The sequence below is a fragment of the Bubalus kerabau genome, chromosome 21 (genome assembly GCF_029407905.1).
Source record: "Bubalus kerabau isolate K-KA32 ecotype Philippines breed swamp buffalo chromosome 21, PCC_UOA_SB_1v2, whole genome shotgun sequence".
NCBI classification, from domain to species: Eukaryota; Metazoa; Chordata; class Mammalia; order Artiodactyla; family Bovidae; genus Bubalus; species Bubalus kerabau.
This window is the reverse complement of record NC_073644.1, coordinates 64,306,843-64,324,460: the sequence shown is the minus strand read 5'-3', so window position 1 is coordinate 64,324,460 and position 17,618 is coordinate 64,306,843. Positions and strand designations below refer to the sequence as shown.

The 17,618-nt window shown below is 40.8% G+C and overlaps 1 protein-coding gene across 1 annotated transcript in view; it reads right to left on the bottom strand.

Annotated features, from left to right (window-relative positions):
- Nucleotides 1–17,618, bottom strand: part of PHLPP1 (PH domain and leucine rich repeat protein phosphatase 1) — a 223,235-nt gene that overhangs the window by 105,204 nt on the left and 100,413 nt on the right. Inside the window, exons 2-3 of the mRNA XM_055559318.1 lie at nucleotides 7,956–8,152; nucleotides 774–899 (exon numbers count right to left, since the gene is read on the bottom strand). Of these exons, the coding sequence (XP_055415293.1) occupies nucleotides 774–899; nucleotides 7,956–8,152 (323 nt within the window). The remainder of the gene's footprint in view (nucleotides 1–773; nucleotides 900–7,955; nucleotides 8,153–17,618) is intronic.

Genomic DNA, 17,618 nt, shown 5'->3' with positions numbered 1-17,618 from the left:
CTGAATCATACCAAACTTGAATGACAAACTGGATTATAAATTCAAAAATATGAAAGCAAATTCCATTTTAATGCTTCTGCACCCTAGGGAGGTTTCATCATTTCATAAACACCCAAAACCAAGGCACACAGTACTGCCATGTATCCCACTGTACCAACTTCTACAAAGGGGACGCAGAAAATATCCTTACACATAGCACCCGAAACACAACCATTTCTTTATCATGGGCTCCTGTACACACACACACACACACAGAAGTATTTTGTTTCATAAGTCAAGGTAATCTTATTTAAACAGAGGACTATGAAATGGTAAAAATAATTAAGACAAAAAAAGAATTAAGTCATTCAAAAGACCTAAGTTGAAAAGGTGAAAGGGAGATAGTATAAGATTAGACTGCTTGTAAGAAGAGATGGTCAGAGGAAAAGGGGAAATCTGTGACACTTTCTGGGTATTCTGTGGTTTTCCAGTTGTCCTACTCTGGGCCAGTCCCTTAAATTTCTTAACCTCATGTTCCGTCTCTATACCACTAAGATAATAATGACAGTACTGAATTCTTTTTTAAGTATAAACAAAAATAGCAAATGAACACACAAGTTTTTAAAAGCTACTTTTCGCTAAAGTGAGCTTTTAAAAAGACTAAACACTGCTAACTACTGGCAGTAGTTGGAGGAAAAAGAAAAAAAGAAAAAAAAAAAAGAATGTATAACTATATTTTGTAAAGCAGAAGCAACTCTTGAGCCAGCCAGAAGCTGAACAAAATTCCTGCTTACCTTGGAGACTTGTCGAAGCCACCTTAAATACTCTGTGAATGTATCAAAACATATGTAGTACGTCTGGCTTTGAGGTCCAGAAGAACTAAATGCTAAACAGTGCTGGTGCTTTTTCACTTCTTCTACCTGTAAAAACAAACAGTGAGAAAAGCGCATCAGAAAGCAGGACATGCACGTAGCTCATCACCTCCTCCCTGAACCAGCGAGACACAGGGCTCTGGGCGCCCCTCACTGCTTCAAGCATGCTTCAAGCATGTAAGTTCCCAAGTCTGACCAGCCAATTTGAATCACAAGGAAACCAAAAAGGGGGTTTTACCTTCATTAGATTTCCCCTCAATAGTGAAATTCTCATCTTCCTGTTTCAGACTGGAACAGACTACCTTTCTTATCCTTCTCTACTCTCAAGGTTCTTACTTCCTCTTAGGAGGACCTGCAGTTAAGATTTTACTGAAGAATTTTTACTGCAGGTGGATTTTCACTTAGGGGACTTTTGTATTGCTCTGAATTACATGCCTTTTTAAAAAGAGGTTTTCAAGCATGTTAAGTTTTTTTTTTTTCTTTTAGTTTATTGTGAAATTGAGATTAACCTGAAGTAAAAGCCTACCATGAGAAATTTCAAGTCCCAATAATGCAGTGATATAGTCAAATCAAATTTCTACTCCCAGTAAATTCTTCATAAGGAGAAAAAGTCCAAATAATAAAGTAACATGATATTACACAAACACCAATGTTTTACTTAAAGAATGAATGTTTTCCTATCTCTTGTTTACAAAAATGACCACAAATCAAGTCACAAAGAAAATGCAAAACCATTCGAAAAGATCAATATCACACAGACTATGTTCCGGGACCAAAATAAAGTCAAATTAAAAATCAGTAATAAATAAATTAAAAATCAGTTTAGAAAATTAATATACTTCTAAACAATTAACAGGTTAAAAAAAAAGAAACTGGAGTCAAAATTTAGAAATTCTCAGAATTACACCATTAAAAATATTACATATTGAAATTTATGGACTGTAATAAAAAGCAGGTACACAGAGAAAATTTTATTTTAAATACTCATATTAGAAAAGAAGGCCGAAAATTAATTTAATTGGCCATGCATCTAGTAAACTTAGGGAAAAAAGTGAACTCAAGCAGAAGGAAGGTGATAATAAAAAGCAGAAGTTAATAAAATGAAAATCAAATGCACAATAGAGAATATTAACAAAGCAAAACAGTGATTCTTTGAAAAGGCTAACAAAATTGAATATCAACTGATATTGATCAATGATATCAATTGAAGAAATATATATTAATAATGAAAAGGAAGACAACATATTAAGCAGGGATTAAAGAGAGATTATTATAAATAATTTTGTGGCAAGTTTTTTGAAAAACATATTTTGGTAATGCTAAGCCACTTCAGTCATGCCTGCTTTGTGACGCTATGGTGGTAGCCTGCCAGGCTCCTCTGCCCGTGGGACGCCCTGGAGTCGAACCCACGTCCCTGAGGTTCTTTACCACTAGTGCCACCGGGGAAGTCCAACACCAAGTCAAGAAAAAACATCAGACATAGGTAGTTTTATTACCATTAAAATAAATTAGTACTTTCTTAATTATCAAGAAACGATCAGGACCATATGATTTTGTAGGTGAGTTTTATAAAAAATCCAAGAAATAGACCATTGCAAACTAATCCACCAAACAAGAAAAGAAATAGACCCCAAACTATTGCATGAGGCCAGTATAACCCAAAACAGATCAGACCAGTAACAGAAAGGAAAATTAAAGGTCAACCTTAGTCATGAATACTTACCTTGAACAAAATGTTGCATCAGAATTCAGCAATATGGAAAAAAATATATCAAGAACAAACGTTGGCTTTACCTCAGGAAAGATGGTTTAATGTTATTGGAACTATAAAATCGTGAATCACGTTAACAGATTAAAAAAAGAAAGTCATATGGTCACCCCCACAGTTGCAGAAAAAGCTTCTGGTAACATTCTCCTCCCATTCATCATTCATGATAAAAACTCTTTATCAAACTAAGAACACAGATAACTCACTTAAGCCAACAAAGGGTATTTATCTAAGGCACACTTCAGTGTTAATGATGTGATATCACTCTCTTACTTTTTCTGCTCAATACTGTACTAGAGTGCTGGCCATTACAAAAAGACAAAGAAATGTACTGAGGAAGAAAAAAAACTGCCATTATCTGAATATGAAATGATTAGCTACACAGCAAACATGAAAAAATCCACAGACTTTAGAAAAAATAAGAAAATTTAGTAAGGTGACTGGATATAAGATTAATACTCAAAAATCAACCATATTTCTATACGTCAAAAAGAAAATATAATTTTTTAAAAATGCTATTTAAACTAATCTGCATTGACAGAAATCAGTTTGTTTTTTGAGAATGGGTAGGAGTGAGCAGACGGAGAAGGTAATGGCACCCTACTCCAGTATCCACGCCTGGAAAATCCCATGGACGGAGGAGCCTGGTGGGCTGCAGTCCATGAGGTCGCTAAGAGTCAGACGCAACTGAGCGACTTCACTTTCACTTTTCACTTTCATGCATTGGAGAAGGAAATGGCAACCCACTCCAGTGTTCTTGCCTGGAGAATCCCAGGGACAGGGGAACCTGGTGGGCTGCCGTCTATGGGGTGGCACAGAGTCAGACACGACTGAAGCGACTTAGCAGCAGCATCAGGAGTGAGCAGAAAAGCAGGACAGAAGGGTACAAAGGAGCATGTTGCTGTTAACAGAATGTACAGTATGTTGTGTATCAGTCACACCTTAATAAAGTCTGGTGACGATGGAGAGAAACAGGAACACTTGTATACCAATGTGAGTGTGAAATGGTGCAACAACCTTGGAAAACAACTGGATATCACCTTGTAAGAGTAAATGTGCATATGTGCCCTAGAGTCCAGCAACTGCGTTCTTAAGAGCAGTATTTCTCAAGATAGGCATCACAGAAATTTTGGGTTGAATAGTTTTTGTGTACACTGCCTAATATTTCTGCATGACATCTTACTCTGAGTCCCTGCACTTTAAATGCCAATAGTGTCCCCCTGCAGCAAAAGATACTAGTATTAACCGAGCACACCATCTGTTTTTCCCAGAGTCTTTGCAGTTCAGGTGGACTCATGTGACTAGTCTGGTCAGTGAGCCAGGGGCAGAAGCTCCATGTGTCGCTTCTCCAATAAGAGCCAGCGAATGACTCTACAGGTGCCTCTTCCCCTGCCTAAGCAGCGAAGGAAGCCACGTGTTACAACATTGTAAGAGACAGGGCCTCCATCAGGCTGAGTCCCTACGTAATCATTTGAAAAAAGAAATCTCCACCAGCTCACACTGGACAAATAATGTGAGCGAGAAATAACTGTTGGGTATTGAGATCTGGGCGTTTTGTTACCACAGCATAACTAAGCTTATGTCAACTGACTATCCATTCATTTGACAATCAAAACGCTTGTACGTATTACCAAATGTCCCTTCAGGCACAGCAACAAGAGTTAAGAACTGCTGCTCTAGGAAAACTACTTGTATACCAGGAGGCATATCAAAATAAGGCCATCTCAGGAGAATTTTTCATAACAAACTAGAAGCAGCACAAATGTCAATCAACAGGAAAATAACTTGAGAAATTCTGGAAACCTGGAACATTTACAGAGTGTAACCTTATAGAGAAATGACCAGGATCTACAGCAAGCAACATGGACTCTTACTATGAGACACGATACTGAGCGAAAAACTCAATCACAGGAAACTACAAACAGGGTGACCCCAGTTTTATAAGCTCAAAGCAAAGTCATGTGATAAAATTTATTTCAAAAAAGTAAGAGAATAATGAATACCTATCCTAGGACAGTGGATTTCTCTAGGTTAGGAGGAGGTAATGTGACAGGTAAAAAGAGAACTCCGGCAGAAACACTAGTATTGATACTGCTGTGATTTCTAAACTGAGTAATAAGTTACAGTTACTCAACTTATTATGCTTTATGACTTGACAAATACTACCTCAGGGATTAGTTTAAATAAGTTATCTAAATTTTATGTTAAATTTTAAAGGAGAAATTAAATACAATAATTGCACAGTGAACAAAAATTTATTTATTAAATGTTTTTCAACAATGAAGTTTTAATAAGGCTTTATTTAACTTCATATTTGAATTCTACATTTGAAAATGTAAACTAATGATCATGCTCAAGTACTGTATCAAGTTTCACTATTACAGGAATCACAGCTGGGTTATGACCCATCCATCTCACACCCCATTTCTAGCTCCTATATAAATTAAACAAAACAAAACAAAAATTCCTTCCATTCTCAGTTTTTTAACAACAGAACAGAATGAGAAAAGGAACACAGATTAAAGAAAACTCACACCGCAAAGAGTGAATTATTTTTTCCTAACTTGGTAACAGGTTTTAAAAGACTCAATTTTTCAACATACTCCATTATTTTAAAGGCGTAGCACAAAACAGGTTTTACAAGGTTTGTGTGTGAGAAACAGAAGCTATTAACTTTCAATTCACTCAATGGTAGAATAACAGGCATCCAATAACAGGCCTGGGAAACAGAACAAGCCTCTAGCTCTGAATGAAAATGCTAATTACAACTGGATCCTCTGACCTTACCTAAACACCACTGCTTTCCTGTGGCTGCTTCTCAGAGCACAATCAGCTTTCTGACCATCTTCCTCAGATGGCAAGAGATTTTTCGCTCTTTGCGTTCTACCCTAACTGCTACCTCCTTCATCACAAGCCCCCTGATTCACCCCACAAGACGGAATCTCCCCTTCCACTATCTCCCACACTATGTTCTTGCAGCTCTGTGGAGCACATATTGTGGTCCATCCTTCACTTCCAGATAGTAATTATAAGCTATTCAAAGGCAGAGATGGTGACTTACCCATCTTGGTATTTCTGGGATGCCAAGCAAAGTGGCTTCCCTATAGAGGGTATTTAATAAATAGTTATATTAAATTTGCCTCTGCAAATGCCCAACATCATAGAGAAGTAAGAAACAGACTGTTGACCTATCGGGGCATCAAATGTTAAACATGCGTTTTCAATGATGAGTTATGGAAGTAATAACTGAGTTTAAGTAATGACTGAGTTTTCAGTAATTCATCCATCCAAATTGCCACTAATTCAATGCTCAGACAGAAGTTAAGAAGCCAAAGTTTCAAAACAGACGAATGAAACAGACCTAAACATGCCTCACAGACCAGCCACATCTATTTTTTAACAATCAAGTATTAGAATTAAGACTAGAATAGATAATAGTTGGGGGGGCGGGCGGGAATTGACATGGGCTGTTTACGCATACGGAAAGAACAACTTAAACTCATGAATGAAGTTGGGCTACCCAGCAGGTGAACAAAACACCATTTACTACTGCACACATCTGGTCTTTTCTTTCCCTCTTGATTTCTAATCCCTGAAATCAACAAATCAAACGTTTACCAGTTAAAAAAAAATTACTTTAACACAGTAAATTACTTTATATTTAGTTTATATTCCTCTCTTTTTAATTTCCATGTCCTGATTCCTTTCCCATGCCTGTTCAGGGGGAAAATGGTAATGAAAAAAAAATTTTTTAAGACTTTAAAAAAAATCACTTATTTATTTATTTTTATTTTCGGCTGTGCCGGGTCTCCACTGCTGCGTGTGGAGAGCGAGGGCTGCTCCTCGCTGCAGCGCCGAGGCCCTGGTGCCTCTCGTGGGGAACAGGCTCTGAGCGTGCAGGCTTCAGCAGGTGTGAGTCTAGAGCACAGGCTCACGGGCCTAGCTGCTCTGTGGCACGTGGGATCTTCCTGGACCTGGGATTGAACCCATGTCTCTGGCACTGGCAGCCAGATTCTTTACCAGTCAGTCACCACGGAAGCCCAAGAAAACAATTCTTAATATGGTCCTGATTTCCAAAAATCTGTTTTTTAAAATCTAAATTTGCCTTTCCCTTTATTAACAGGTTGTCATATCATTTAAAAATCAGGAAATACTGACATGTAATTATGGTAATGATACTCTTACCAATGCTTGGGGTTTATAAATAAATCTGGCAAAGACAAGAATAGAACATCTTCCGACGCAACCTCTTTCTTTCTATTTTGTAAATGATAGAAATAAAATAGCTAACATGTCCAAAGGAAAGCAGTCAGTATGCTGGGAGTATCTATCAGCTGGATCATGGGCTTTCTCTGAAAGGAGACGCATTTCAGGTTCAAAAGTCATGACTAGCTGTAGTGATAAACTAAGCATGCTAACCCCACTGGTCACAAAAACACAAGCAGAGAGGTGAGGCAAAGCAGAATCAGAGATTCCTGCCTAAGAGTCTAACCTTCAATAAGCACGCCTGAATGATCCTAAAGTCATGGACCTGGGGATCACTATGAGAGTGAGAGAGTGAAGTCGCTCAGTCGTGTCCGACTCTTTGAGACCGCATGGACTGTAGCCTACCAGGCTGCTCTGTCCATGGGATTCTCCAGGCAATAGTCCTGGAGTGGATTGCCATTTCCTTCTCCAGGGGAGCTTCCCAACCTAGGGATCAAACCCGGTCTCCCGCATTGTAGAAAGACACTTTACCGTCTGAGCCACCAGGGAATCCAGGGATCACTATACTACACTACAAAATATGTTATCACAATATCAAAAGATATCTTCTCGTAAATAATCACCAACAGTCTAAAATGTAACAGTGAAATTCCAGTTGCTCTATTTTCAGTCTCGTAACCATGAGGCACGAGAAACTGAGGGAAAAAGTGAAAGTGTTAGTCGCTCAGTGTGTCCAACTCTGTGAGCCCGTGGACTGCAGCCCGCCAGGCTCCTCTGTCCACGGAATTCTCCAGGCAAGAATACTGGAGTGGGTAGTCATTCCCTTCTCCAGGGGCTCTTCCTGACCCGGGGACTGAACCCGGGTCTCCTGCACTGCCAGCAGATCCTTTACGGTCTGAGCCACCAGGGAAGCCCCAAGATACACACACTAATGAAGCGAGCGTCAGCAGGCCTCGTGTGAGCCAATGGCAGTGATGTATTCCAAAACTCCACCACCCAAAATGCCCCCTGACGGAGGCACGAGAGGAATGATGAGTGAAAACCGTCCGCCCCTCACTACAGGGACGGCTCAAAGCAAAGCTCCTCAGGAGGCGGGAAAGCCTGCCCTGCTTGGCTTGTTTTCTACTTACTTTGCCACCGATGAGCGGCAGCACGTGCATCTTCCCGGCCACGCTGTCCTTCACAGACGACACGATCAGGCAGGTCCCACACAGGATGACTTGACGTCTGGCCCATCGGTTCACTGGCAAGTGCATCCTGCCTTTACGGACGCTGTAGGTTCCTGAGAGCTGGATCCGCTCAGAGCTACCAGTGCTGTGCGGTTTGCCTACAACAAGCACAAACAAACAGCTTAGTCTTAAAGAAATGGGTGTTTTGCTACTCATCAGCATAGCAGATAAATTACCTGGACAATGGAAAAGAATTATACTAGAACCGTCTAAATGATAACTGAGGCTCTAATTTACAATTAAGAGAATCTGAAACCGGCAGTAATACACCATGATAAGATTTACTATATCTACCTCCACATGTTCTTTTTCATATAAGTGAAGAAGAACTTTTTCCTTAAAACCCCAGGGAAAAAGCCATTTTAACTTGTGTGCTGTAAACCCAAGTTTTGTTTTCTGCTCTTTCCTTCACAATTTCACTTTACATTTAAAAAAGAAATGACTTCAAGATTTTAATGAATGAGAGACTTAATTTAAGTATACTAAGAAGAAAATATTATACAGACTGATATAGAAAGATAACATTCAAGAGCTGGCATTTAACGAAACTAATCAGTTTTAATGTGATTACCCTGATAGTCTTTCTCCTACAGATATTCAATGTACATTGAGTATCAAGGAGATTAAAAATGAATGACTTTTCTAGCAAGAAAATACTACTCTATAAACATAGCTAAGCCTTCACAGGTAATTAATGCCAGTCTAAGAAGGATGGTTTGCTGCAGTGCCTGTAAATCAGGGAGGGAGACAGACAAAGATGCACTGAGACGCAGACAGAGAAGTGAGATCTGAAGAGGTCTCATTTCCCAGATGGAATAAATTTGGAAGAATGACATTCAGACAAGTCCCATCAACTGAATGGGAGAATCACTGGACTACTAAGTGACGGAGTTGTATAAATGAGAAGAAGAATACTTCTCAGTACTAGACACTGACTATTTATCAAAGAGCGCTGAAGGCCACACTCACAAACTGATGGGGGCACGTGCCCCTGAACAGGTCCCAAGCCAGGAGGTCTTATTTATTTGGAAGTTTGCTGTAGTTGCCAAGGGCTAGCAGAAGAAACAGATTCAAGAGACTGTATTCTTAAGAATATTAAAACTAATGTAAATGCCAAGTGGTTTTGGTAGATGTCAAATATCTACTGGAGAAGGAAAAAGGAAGAGCAGCAACACCAAAGATAGGTCTCAAGAAAATCCAACAACTATCTGACCCCCTCCCAATACATACCTGGAGTAACAGGCAAATTTGGCCTTGGAGTACAGAATGAAGCAGGGCAAAGGCTAACAGAGTTTTGCCAAGAGAACACACTGGTCATAGCAAATACCGTCTTCAACAACCCAAGACTCTACACATGGACATCACCAGATGGTCAACACCAAAATCAGATTGATATTCTTTGCAGCCAAACATGGAGAAGCTCTATACAGTCAGCAAAAACAAGACTGGGAGCTGACTGTGGCTCAGATCATGAACTCCTTATTGCCAAATTCAGACTTAAATTGAAGACAGTAGGGAAAACCACTAGACCATTCAGGTATGACCTAAATCAAATCCCTTACCATTATACACTGGAAATGACAAATAGATTCAAAGGATTAGATCTGATAGAGTGCCTGAAGAACTATGGACAGAGGTTCCTGACATTGTACAGGAGACAGGGATCAAGAGCATCCCCAAGAAAAAGAAATGGAAAAAGGCAAAATGGTTGTCTGAGGAGGCCTTACAAATAGCTGTGAAAAGAGGCAAAGGAGAAAAGGAAAGATATACCCATTTGAATGCAGAGTTCCAGAGAATAGCAAGGAGAGATAAGAAAGTCTTCTTCAGTGATCAATGCAAAGAAATAGAGGAAAACAATAGAATGGGAAAGACTAGAGATCTCTTCAAAAAAATTAGAAATACCAAGGGAACATTTCATGCAAAGATGGGCTCGATAAAGGACAAAAATGGTATGGACCGAACAGAAGCAGAAGATATTAAGAAGAAGTGGCAAGAATATGCAGAAAAACTGTACAAAAAAGATCTTCACGACCCAGATAATCATGATGGTGTGATCCCTCACCTAGAGCCAAACATCCTGGAATGTGAGGTCAAGTGGGCCTTAGGAAGCATCACTACGACCAAAGCTAGTGGAGGTGATGCTATTCCAGTTGAGCTATTTCAAATCCTGAAAGATGATGCTGTGAAAATGCTGCACTCAATATGCCAGCAAATTTGGAAAACTCGACAGTGGCCACAGGACTGGAAAAGGTCAGTTTTCATTCCAATCCCAAAGAAAGGCAATGCCAAAGAATGCTCAAACCACCGCACAATTGCACTCATCTCACACGCTAGTAAAGTAATGCTCAAAATTCTCCAAGCCAGGCTTCAGCAATACATGAACTGTGAACTTCCAGATGTTCAAGCTGGTTTTAGAAAAGGCAGAGGAACCAGAGCTCAAATTGCCAACATCCGTTGGATCATTGAAAAAGCAAGGGAGTTCCAGAAAAATATCCACTTCTGCTTTACTGACTACGCCAAAGCCTCTGACTGTGTGGATCACAACAAACTGTGGAAAATTCTGAAAGAAATGGGAATACCAGACCACCTGACCTGCCTCCTGAGAAATCTGTATGCAGGTCAAGAAACCAACCGTTAGAATTGGACATGGAAAACAGACTGGTTCCAAATAGAAAAAGGAGTACGTCAAGGCTGTATATTGTCACCCTGCTTATTTAACTTATATGCAGAGTATATCATGAGAAATGCTGGGCTAGAAGAAGCACAAGCTGGAATCAAGATGGCAAGGAGAAATATCAATAACCTCAGATATGCAGATGACACCACCCTTATGGCAGAAAGTGAAGAACAAAAGAGCCTCTTGATGAAAGTGAAAGAGGAGAGTGAAAAACTTGACTTAAAGCTCAACATTCAGAAAACTAAGATCATGGCATCCGGTCCCATCACTTCATGGCAAATAGATGGCAAAAAATGGAAACAGAGACAGATTTTATTTTTCGGGGCTCCAAAATCACTGCAGATGGTGACTGCAGCCATGAAATTAAAAGATGCTTGCTCTTTGGAGGAAAAGTTAAGACCAACGTAGATGGCATATTAAAAAGCAGACACATTACTTTGCCAACAAAGGTCCATCTAGTGAAAGCTATAGTTCTTCCAGTGGTCATGTATGGATGTGAGAGTTGGACCATAAAGAAAGCTGAGCACCAAAGAATTGATGCTTTTGAACTGTGGTGTTGGAGAATTCTCTTGAAAGTCCCTTGGACTGCAAAGAGATCTAACCAGTCCATCCTAAAGGAAATCAGTCCTGAGTGTTCACTGGAAGGACTGATGCTGAAGCTGAAGCTCCAATACTCTGGCCACCTGATGCCAAGAACTGACTCATTGGAAAAGACCCTGATGCTGGGAAAGATTGAAGGAAGGAGGAGAAGGGGATGACAGAGAGTGAGATGGTGGATGGCATCACCAACTCGATGGACATGAGTTTAAGTAAGCTCCGGGAGTTAGTGATGGACAGGGATGCCTGGTGTGCTGCAGTCCATGGGGTCGCAAAGAGTCAGACACAACTGAGTGACTGAACTGAATACATACCTTTGGGCAAAAATGTTTGCAAATAACAAAACCAGTGGGTTTGAATTTCACTTCCTCTTTCTCCAAGTATATCAGAGTGCTTTATAAAATACATACTGTACACTACATGAATCTCCTGGCATTGGGCGAGAATGAAATCTAAAAGGGTTTCAGCTTTTTGAACTCTGGCCTAGTAAACAACCTCACAGCTAGCGTCCTCTGTGGAGAGCTCCACTGAGTTGCCTGTCTACCCAATGCTGACATTCCCACAATGGGATAGGAAGCCCAGGAGACTTCAAACTAGATGTGACTTGACAGAGCCTGCCAGTGCTGGATCTGCCCACAGCCACCCACTTGCCCTGATCTGCTAAGTGCATTGAGCCTCAGACAGAAAGATGCCCAGGCTCCCAGCGTCAGTTCCGTTTTCCACAGTACAGTCTCCTCCTCGAAGGAAGGGGGACAGAAGAAGAGATTCAGAAGAGAGGGAAAGGCCTGTGCAAGGCTAAAAATAATAAGACACTGGGCAACTGGATTTCCCAAATCCAATTTCCATGACTGTAATACACTAACATTCTCTAACAAGGGATCTGTTGTAAATACTTACACACCACACACACATGAATACAAAGACGCAGGCATTTTGTTGGGCCACATCTGCGTGTGGATTCAAGGACATTCCCTCACCTGTCACGTGTGTATGGACCTGGGAGAGATTACACTGAAGAAAAAGACAACAGCAGTACATAAGGAGCAGCCCTTCAACCCTCCACAGCCCTGAAAACGCCCAGAGCAGACAGAGAGGGCTAGGAGGTCCCCGAGAGGGCGGGCTGAGGCTGGACGCGGCACCATAAGAGAAAAATATGGGATATCAACAGAGACTGGCTTTTTACTCCCCCCTTAGAAAAATTCCACAGGGCCTGAACAGTCCGAGAAGCTATCAAGGTTAGTCTGTCCCAGGAAAGCCCTAACACCCCAGTCTGAATCAAATCGCTCTCCTCTGCTCTGGATTTAAATGTCCTTGCTGACTGCTTCCCCCTGCCAGGTGCCCCCAGCTCAGGCGCAGCCTCAGAACGAAGCTGTGGGCCACCCGGGCTCTGGGGAACCCGGAGAGGGGCAAGTAACTGACAGCTCGGACGCCAGCCAGGGGCACAGCCCTTTGCATCAGACTTCCTTATTCTATGACGCAAATTATTTTAGCTCTGTCAATTCTGAAACTTCTCAAATCACAGGCATTCAAATTGTCTATGCTCTAATAAATATTCACATCACACAAGGAATCAATGTCCATCAATTTACAGTTGGATCCACTGTTACAACTCCTCCTTTAGAAATATCCTACAGATTTAAGGCCTCTCTTGCGTGATCTGAGAGAAAAGATGGACAGCGAGAACAAGTGTCTCAAGCTGAGAGAGAAACCTGACCACAGCACAATGATTTAAAACATTCTTTTCCTCTCTGATCACTTGGCACATGGCAATTTGATAAGATGTGACATATACACACCTATAAATGAGCTAAAAACTAAGTGCACTGATCACCACGATAGTGATCGAATTTCTCAGTGTAGACTTCTGGACCTGGGCTCTTATTTTTTCTGGTCTTTGTTTTTTGCTTTTTTGCAGGGAACGGGTATTTAACTTCAATTTCAACTTTATACTAGAGTTTGGACTATGTTATTCCATTATATAGTTATTCTTGAGTTAACTTTGGAGTCTGACCTTTTAAAGGCTTGCTCATTTAATTTTTCGTATAGTTGACATAAAGTTGTCCACAATAGTTTCTTATTATACTTTTAATATTAATAAAAGTTTGTAATTATCACCTCTCTCATTCCTGATATTGGTAACATGACTTTTTTTTCCTCTTCTGTAAATAAGTTCATTTGTATTTAAGATATCACATGTAAGCATTATCCTATGATACTGTCCTTCTCTGCCTGGCTTACTTCTCTTAGTCTGATAATCTTTAGGTCCATCCAGGTGACTGCAAATGGCATTATCTCATTCTCTTTATGGCTGAGTAATATTCCATTGGTATATGTATATAGACACACCACATCCTCTTTATTCATCTGTTGATGGACACTTGGGCTGCTTACATGTATTGGTTATTGTAAACAGTTCTGCAATTAACACTGGGGTGCATGTATCTTTTCAAATTAGGGTTTTCTCTGGATATATGCCCAGGAGTGGGATTGCAGGATTCTATGGTAATGCTATTTTTAGTTTTTTAAAGAACCGCCATACTATTCTCCTTAGTGGTTCCACCAATTTACATTCCCATCAACAGTGCAGGAGCATTCCTTTTTTTCCACAACCTTTCCAGCATTTACTACTTGTGGAATTTCCAATGATGGCCATTCTGACAGGAGTGAGGTGATACTTCACTGCAGTTCTGATTTGCGCTTTTCTAACAATTATTGATGCTCAGCATTCTCTCATATACCTGTTGGCCATCTGCATGTCTTCTTTGGAGAAATGTCTATTTAGGTCTTCTGCCCATACTGAGTTGTATAAGCTGTGTATAAATTTTGGAAATTAATCCCTTTCAGTCCACATTGTTTGCAAATATTTTCTCCCATTCTGCAGGTTGCCATTTTGCTTTGTTTCTGGTTTCCTTCACTGTGCAAAAGCTTTTGTGATTAATTAGGCCCCATTTGTTTATTTTTGTTTTTACTTCATTAGTTTAGGAGACATAAACTTTTATCAGTCTAATTACATTACCAATTTTATCAAACATCACAAAAAAACCGGTTTTGGTTTCATTCTCTATTGTTTTTCTGTTGACGGTTTCATTTATTTCTGTTCTTATGATTCTTATTTCTCTTACTAATTTTAGGATTAATTTTTACTTATTTTCTATTTTCTTAACATGGAAGCTGAGGTCACTTTTCCTTTTCTTAATATATACATTTAAATGCTATAAACTTCCGTCTAAGTACTGCTTTAACTGCATTCCACAAATTCCGGCAAGCTGTGGTTTCAGGCTCACTAATCTTTTCTTTTGCAGTGTTTAATCTCCTGTTAATTCTATCCAGTGTACTTTTCACCTCTAAGTTAGATCTGGTTATATGTGGGTACACATACTTATATACACATACAAACACACAAAAGATATGTATACAAACATACAAAAGATATGTATGTATCTTCGATGTCACTCCTAAATCTGCTTTATCTTCATGACTATATGAAACGTAATTACAATGGCTACTTACATGTACCTGTCAACTAATTCTATCATCTGTATCATTTGTCTCAGCTTTATGGTTTTCTCTTATGGGTCATATTTTCCTGCTTCTTTGCACACCTGGTCACTTGTTTGTAAGCTAGTCATTATGAATTTTATCTTGTCGAAAACTGGATATTCTTGTATCTTTATGAATATGATGGAGTTTTGTTCTGGGACACAATTAAGTTAGTTGAAAACACTTTGGTTTTTACAAGGCTTGTTTTCTGGGATTTGTCATATTAGACCTGAGCCGCCTTAAGTCTAGATTTATAATGACAGTATCAGTAAGCAGTACTGTTGACGGATGCCTTCTGACTTGTAAGGCTCTCTCTGGGCCTGGCCCTGGGCAAGCGTCCGGGTTTAGTCCCCCTGCTCTTCCTCATGGTTTTTAGCCCCAGCCTCACAGTATCTTCCTCACACACGACGGGTCAGCACGAAGCTGAAGGCTCAGGGACGACTGCCCGCGCGTCTCCAGGACCCTGAGTGGCTCCTTTCCCTCCAGCACCTTACTCTTTATACTCAAACTGTGTAGCCTCAATGGACTCCCAGCTGTATCCTGAACGCAGGGTCAATACCAGGTTCTGCCTGGGTTCCTCCTCCTTGCAACTGAAGCCTGAACGCTCTCCCACCATCAGTGAGAGGGCACCTTTGTAGGCCTGTTTCAACCTGTTTTGCTTCTCTCAACGTGTGTGTGATGTGGAGTTTTGTGTCCTGTGCTGCCTGATGCTCAGTGTCTGACAGCTGATTCATGTATTTCACCTGGTTTTTAGTTGTTTATTTCTTTTAGGTTAAAGAGTAAATGCAGTCTCTGTTACTCCATGTTGGCTGGAACGAAGTGCCATAGAGTTAAATTTAACTCTCTCAAACACCTACCATTCCCTTTCATAGATTATACAAGTATGTTTAACATATTTTCTTTAAGGTGTGGATTCTCAATATATTACTACATTCAGAAATTCAGAGAATCCAATGGACTAGAAGAGCTATCTGCTCTTGTCTAAAAACACCTCCAAGCTTCAGCATTACCATAGTTCTTTGACTCTTCTTTTCCAATGACTGACAGTAATGAGTATATAAAGAACTTCTAATGTATTACCTTACTTTACAATTGATCCTAAAACAAAAGGCTGAAAGCTAGCTTTCTACCCTTCTTCCAAGTAAAGGACTAAACTTTGTGTAAGTCTTTTCCTCCACTCAGAGGTCCGTCCTGCTTGACTTCTGTATTTAAAAGTATTAATCTAAGTAGTGCGGGCTTCCAAACGGGTCACTTCTGGGTAGGCGGGGTGTCGTCATACTACCTTTGAAAACAAATGTAAACAGAACAATCTCTGCACTGCCACAAACGTGGGGACTCGCTGCTGTGCAGGGGCTGCTCTGCGGCTGCAGCGTGCAGGCGCCTCGTGCTGTGAGCAGGGGCTGCTCTGCGGCTGCAGAGTGGGGGCTCCTCATGCCGCACAGCGTGGGCCCAGGCACTCTGGCTCGGGGCACAGCCGCTCCCCAGCATGTGGGATCTCCCCACACCAGGGCTCCAACTCGTGTCCCCTGCATTAGCAAATGGATTCCCAACCTCTGGACCACCAGGTGAGTCCAGTAGGGAATTCTGTTAAATAAACAAACAAACATGATTAGCAAAGAAGTACTTAAAGAAAACGGACCACAGTCTAGCTAGCGCAACACCGCTTTCAGTCGTGTCTGACTCTTTGCTACCTCATGGACTGTAGCCCAGCAGGCTCCTCTGCCCGTGGGATTCTCCAGGCAAGAACACTGGAGTGGGTTGCCATCTCCTCCTCCAGGGGATCTTCCTGACCCAGGGATCAAATCCACGTCTCTTATATCTCCTGCATTGGCAGGCAGGCTCTTTACCACTAGTGCCAGCTGGGAAGCCCAACAGTCTGTTCCACCACGATATGTTTCATTAGTACTAATTAACTCATATATGGGCTTCCTAGGAGGCACTATGGTAAAAAATCCACCTGCCCATGCAGGAGACACTAGAGATGTGGGTTCGATCCCTGGGTCGGGAAGATCCCCTGGCAACCCACTCCGGTATTCTTGCCTGGAAATCCCATGGACAGAGAAGCTTGGACTGGCAGGCTACAGTCCATGGGGTCACAATCAATGAGACATGACTTCGAAACTACACAACAGCTCACACAGAGGGGAATGAAGCCAGCATGGTATGTACAGCACTCGTCCACAAGGATTTACTGTAGGCAAGGGGAGCCAGAATACTGGGAGTGGAATTGTAACTTTCAAAAACAGAGGAAAAAGCCCACGGCAAACTCAGTTTCATTGCCCACAAGCCAACATTTCTACTCTTACATTACTGTGCATTTTTAATATTCCCTCAGGTAACTCAACTCCCACAGTAAGAGACCAGGCTACACTGTCCAGGTTATCTCCTGAGGTATCCATTACTATTTCTGTTAGTATTTTGGTTATAAAGATGCTTGGACTTAAAGTCCTACCTCTCTCGAGTTCTATTTTCCCATAAACCCATTTAATCTTCAACTCTGGAAAATATGAGAAGCTTCAGGAACAGATATAGCAGTGGAAACACCTGCTTTAACTAGGAGACCGCTGAACACCATAGAAATTACTGCAAATTTGGCTGTTACCAATTACATGTCTTAGCCAAGTATTAATATATTCCAATGCCTATCATTGTGGTAGTTTAAAAATATGTCCACCAATTTTTAAAAATTCTCCCCTCCCTTCAAAGGTGGAGCCCAACCCCATTCCCTCTGCTGTGGGCCGTACTCAGTG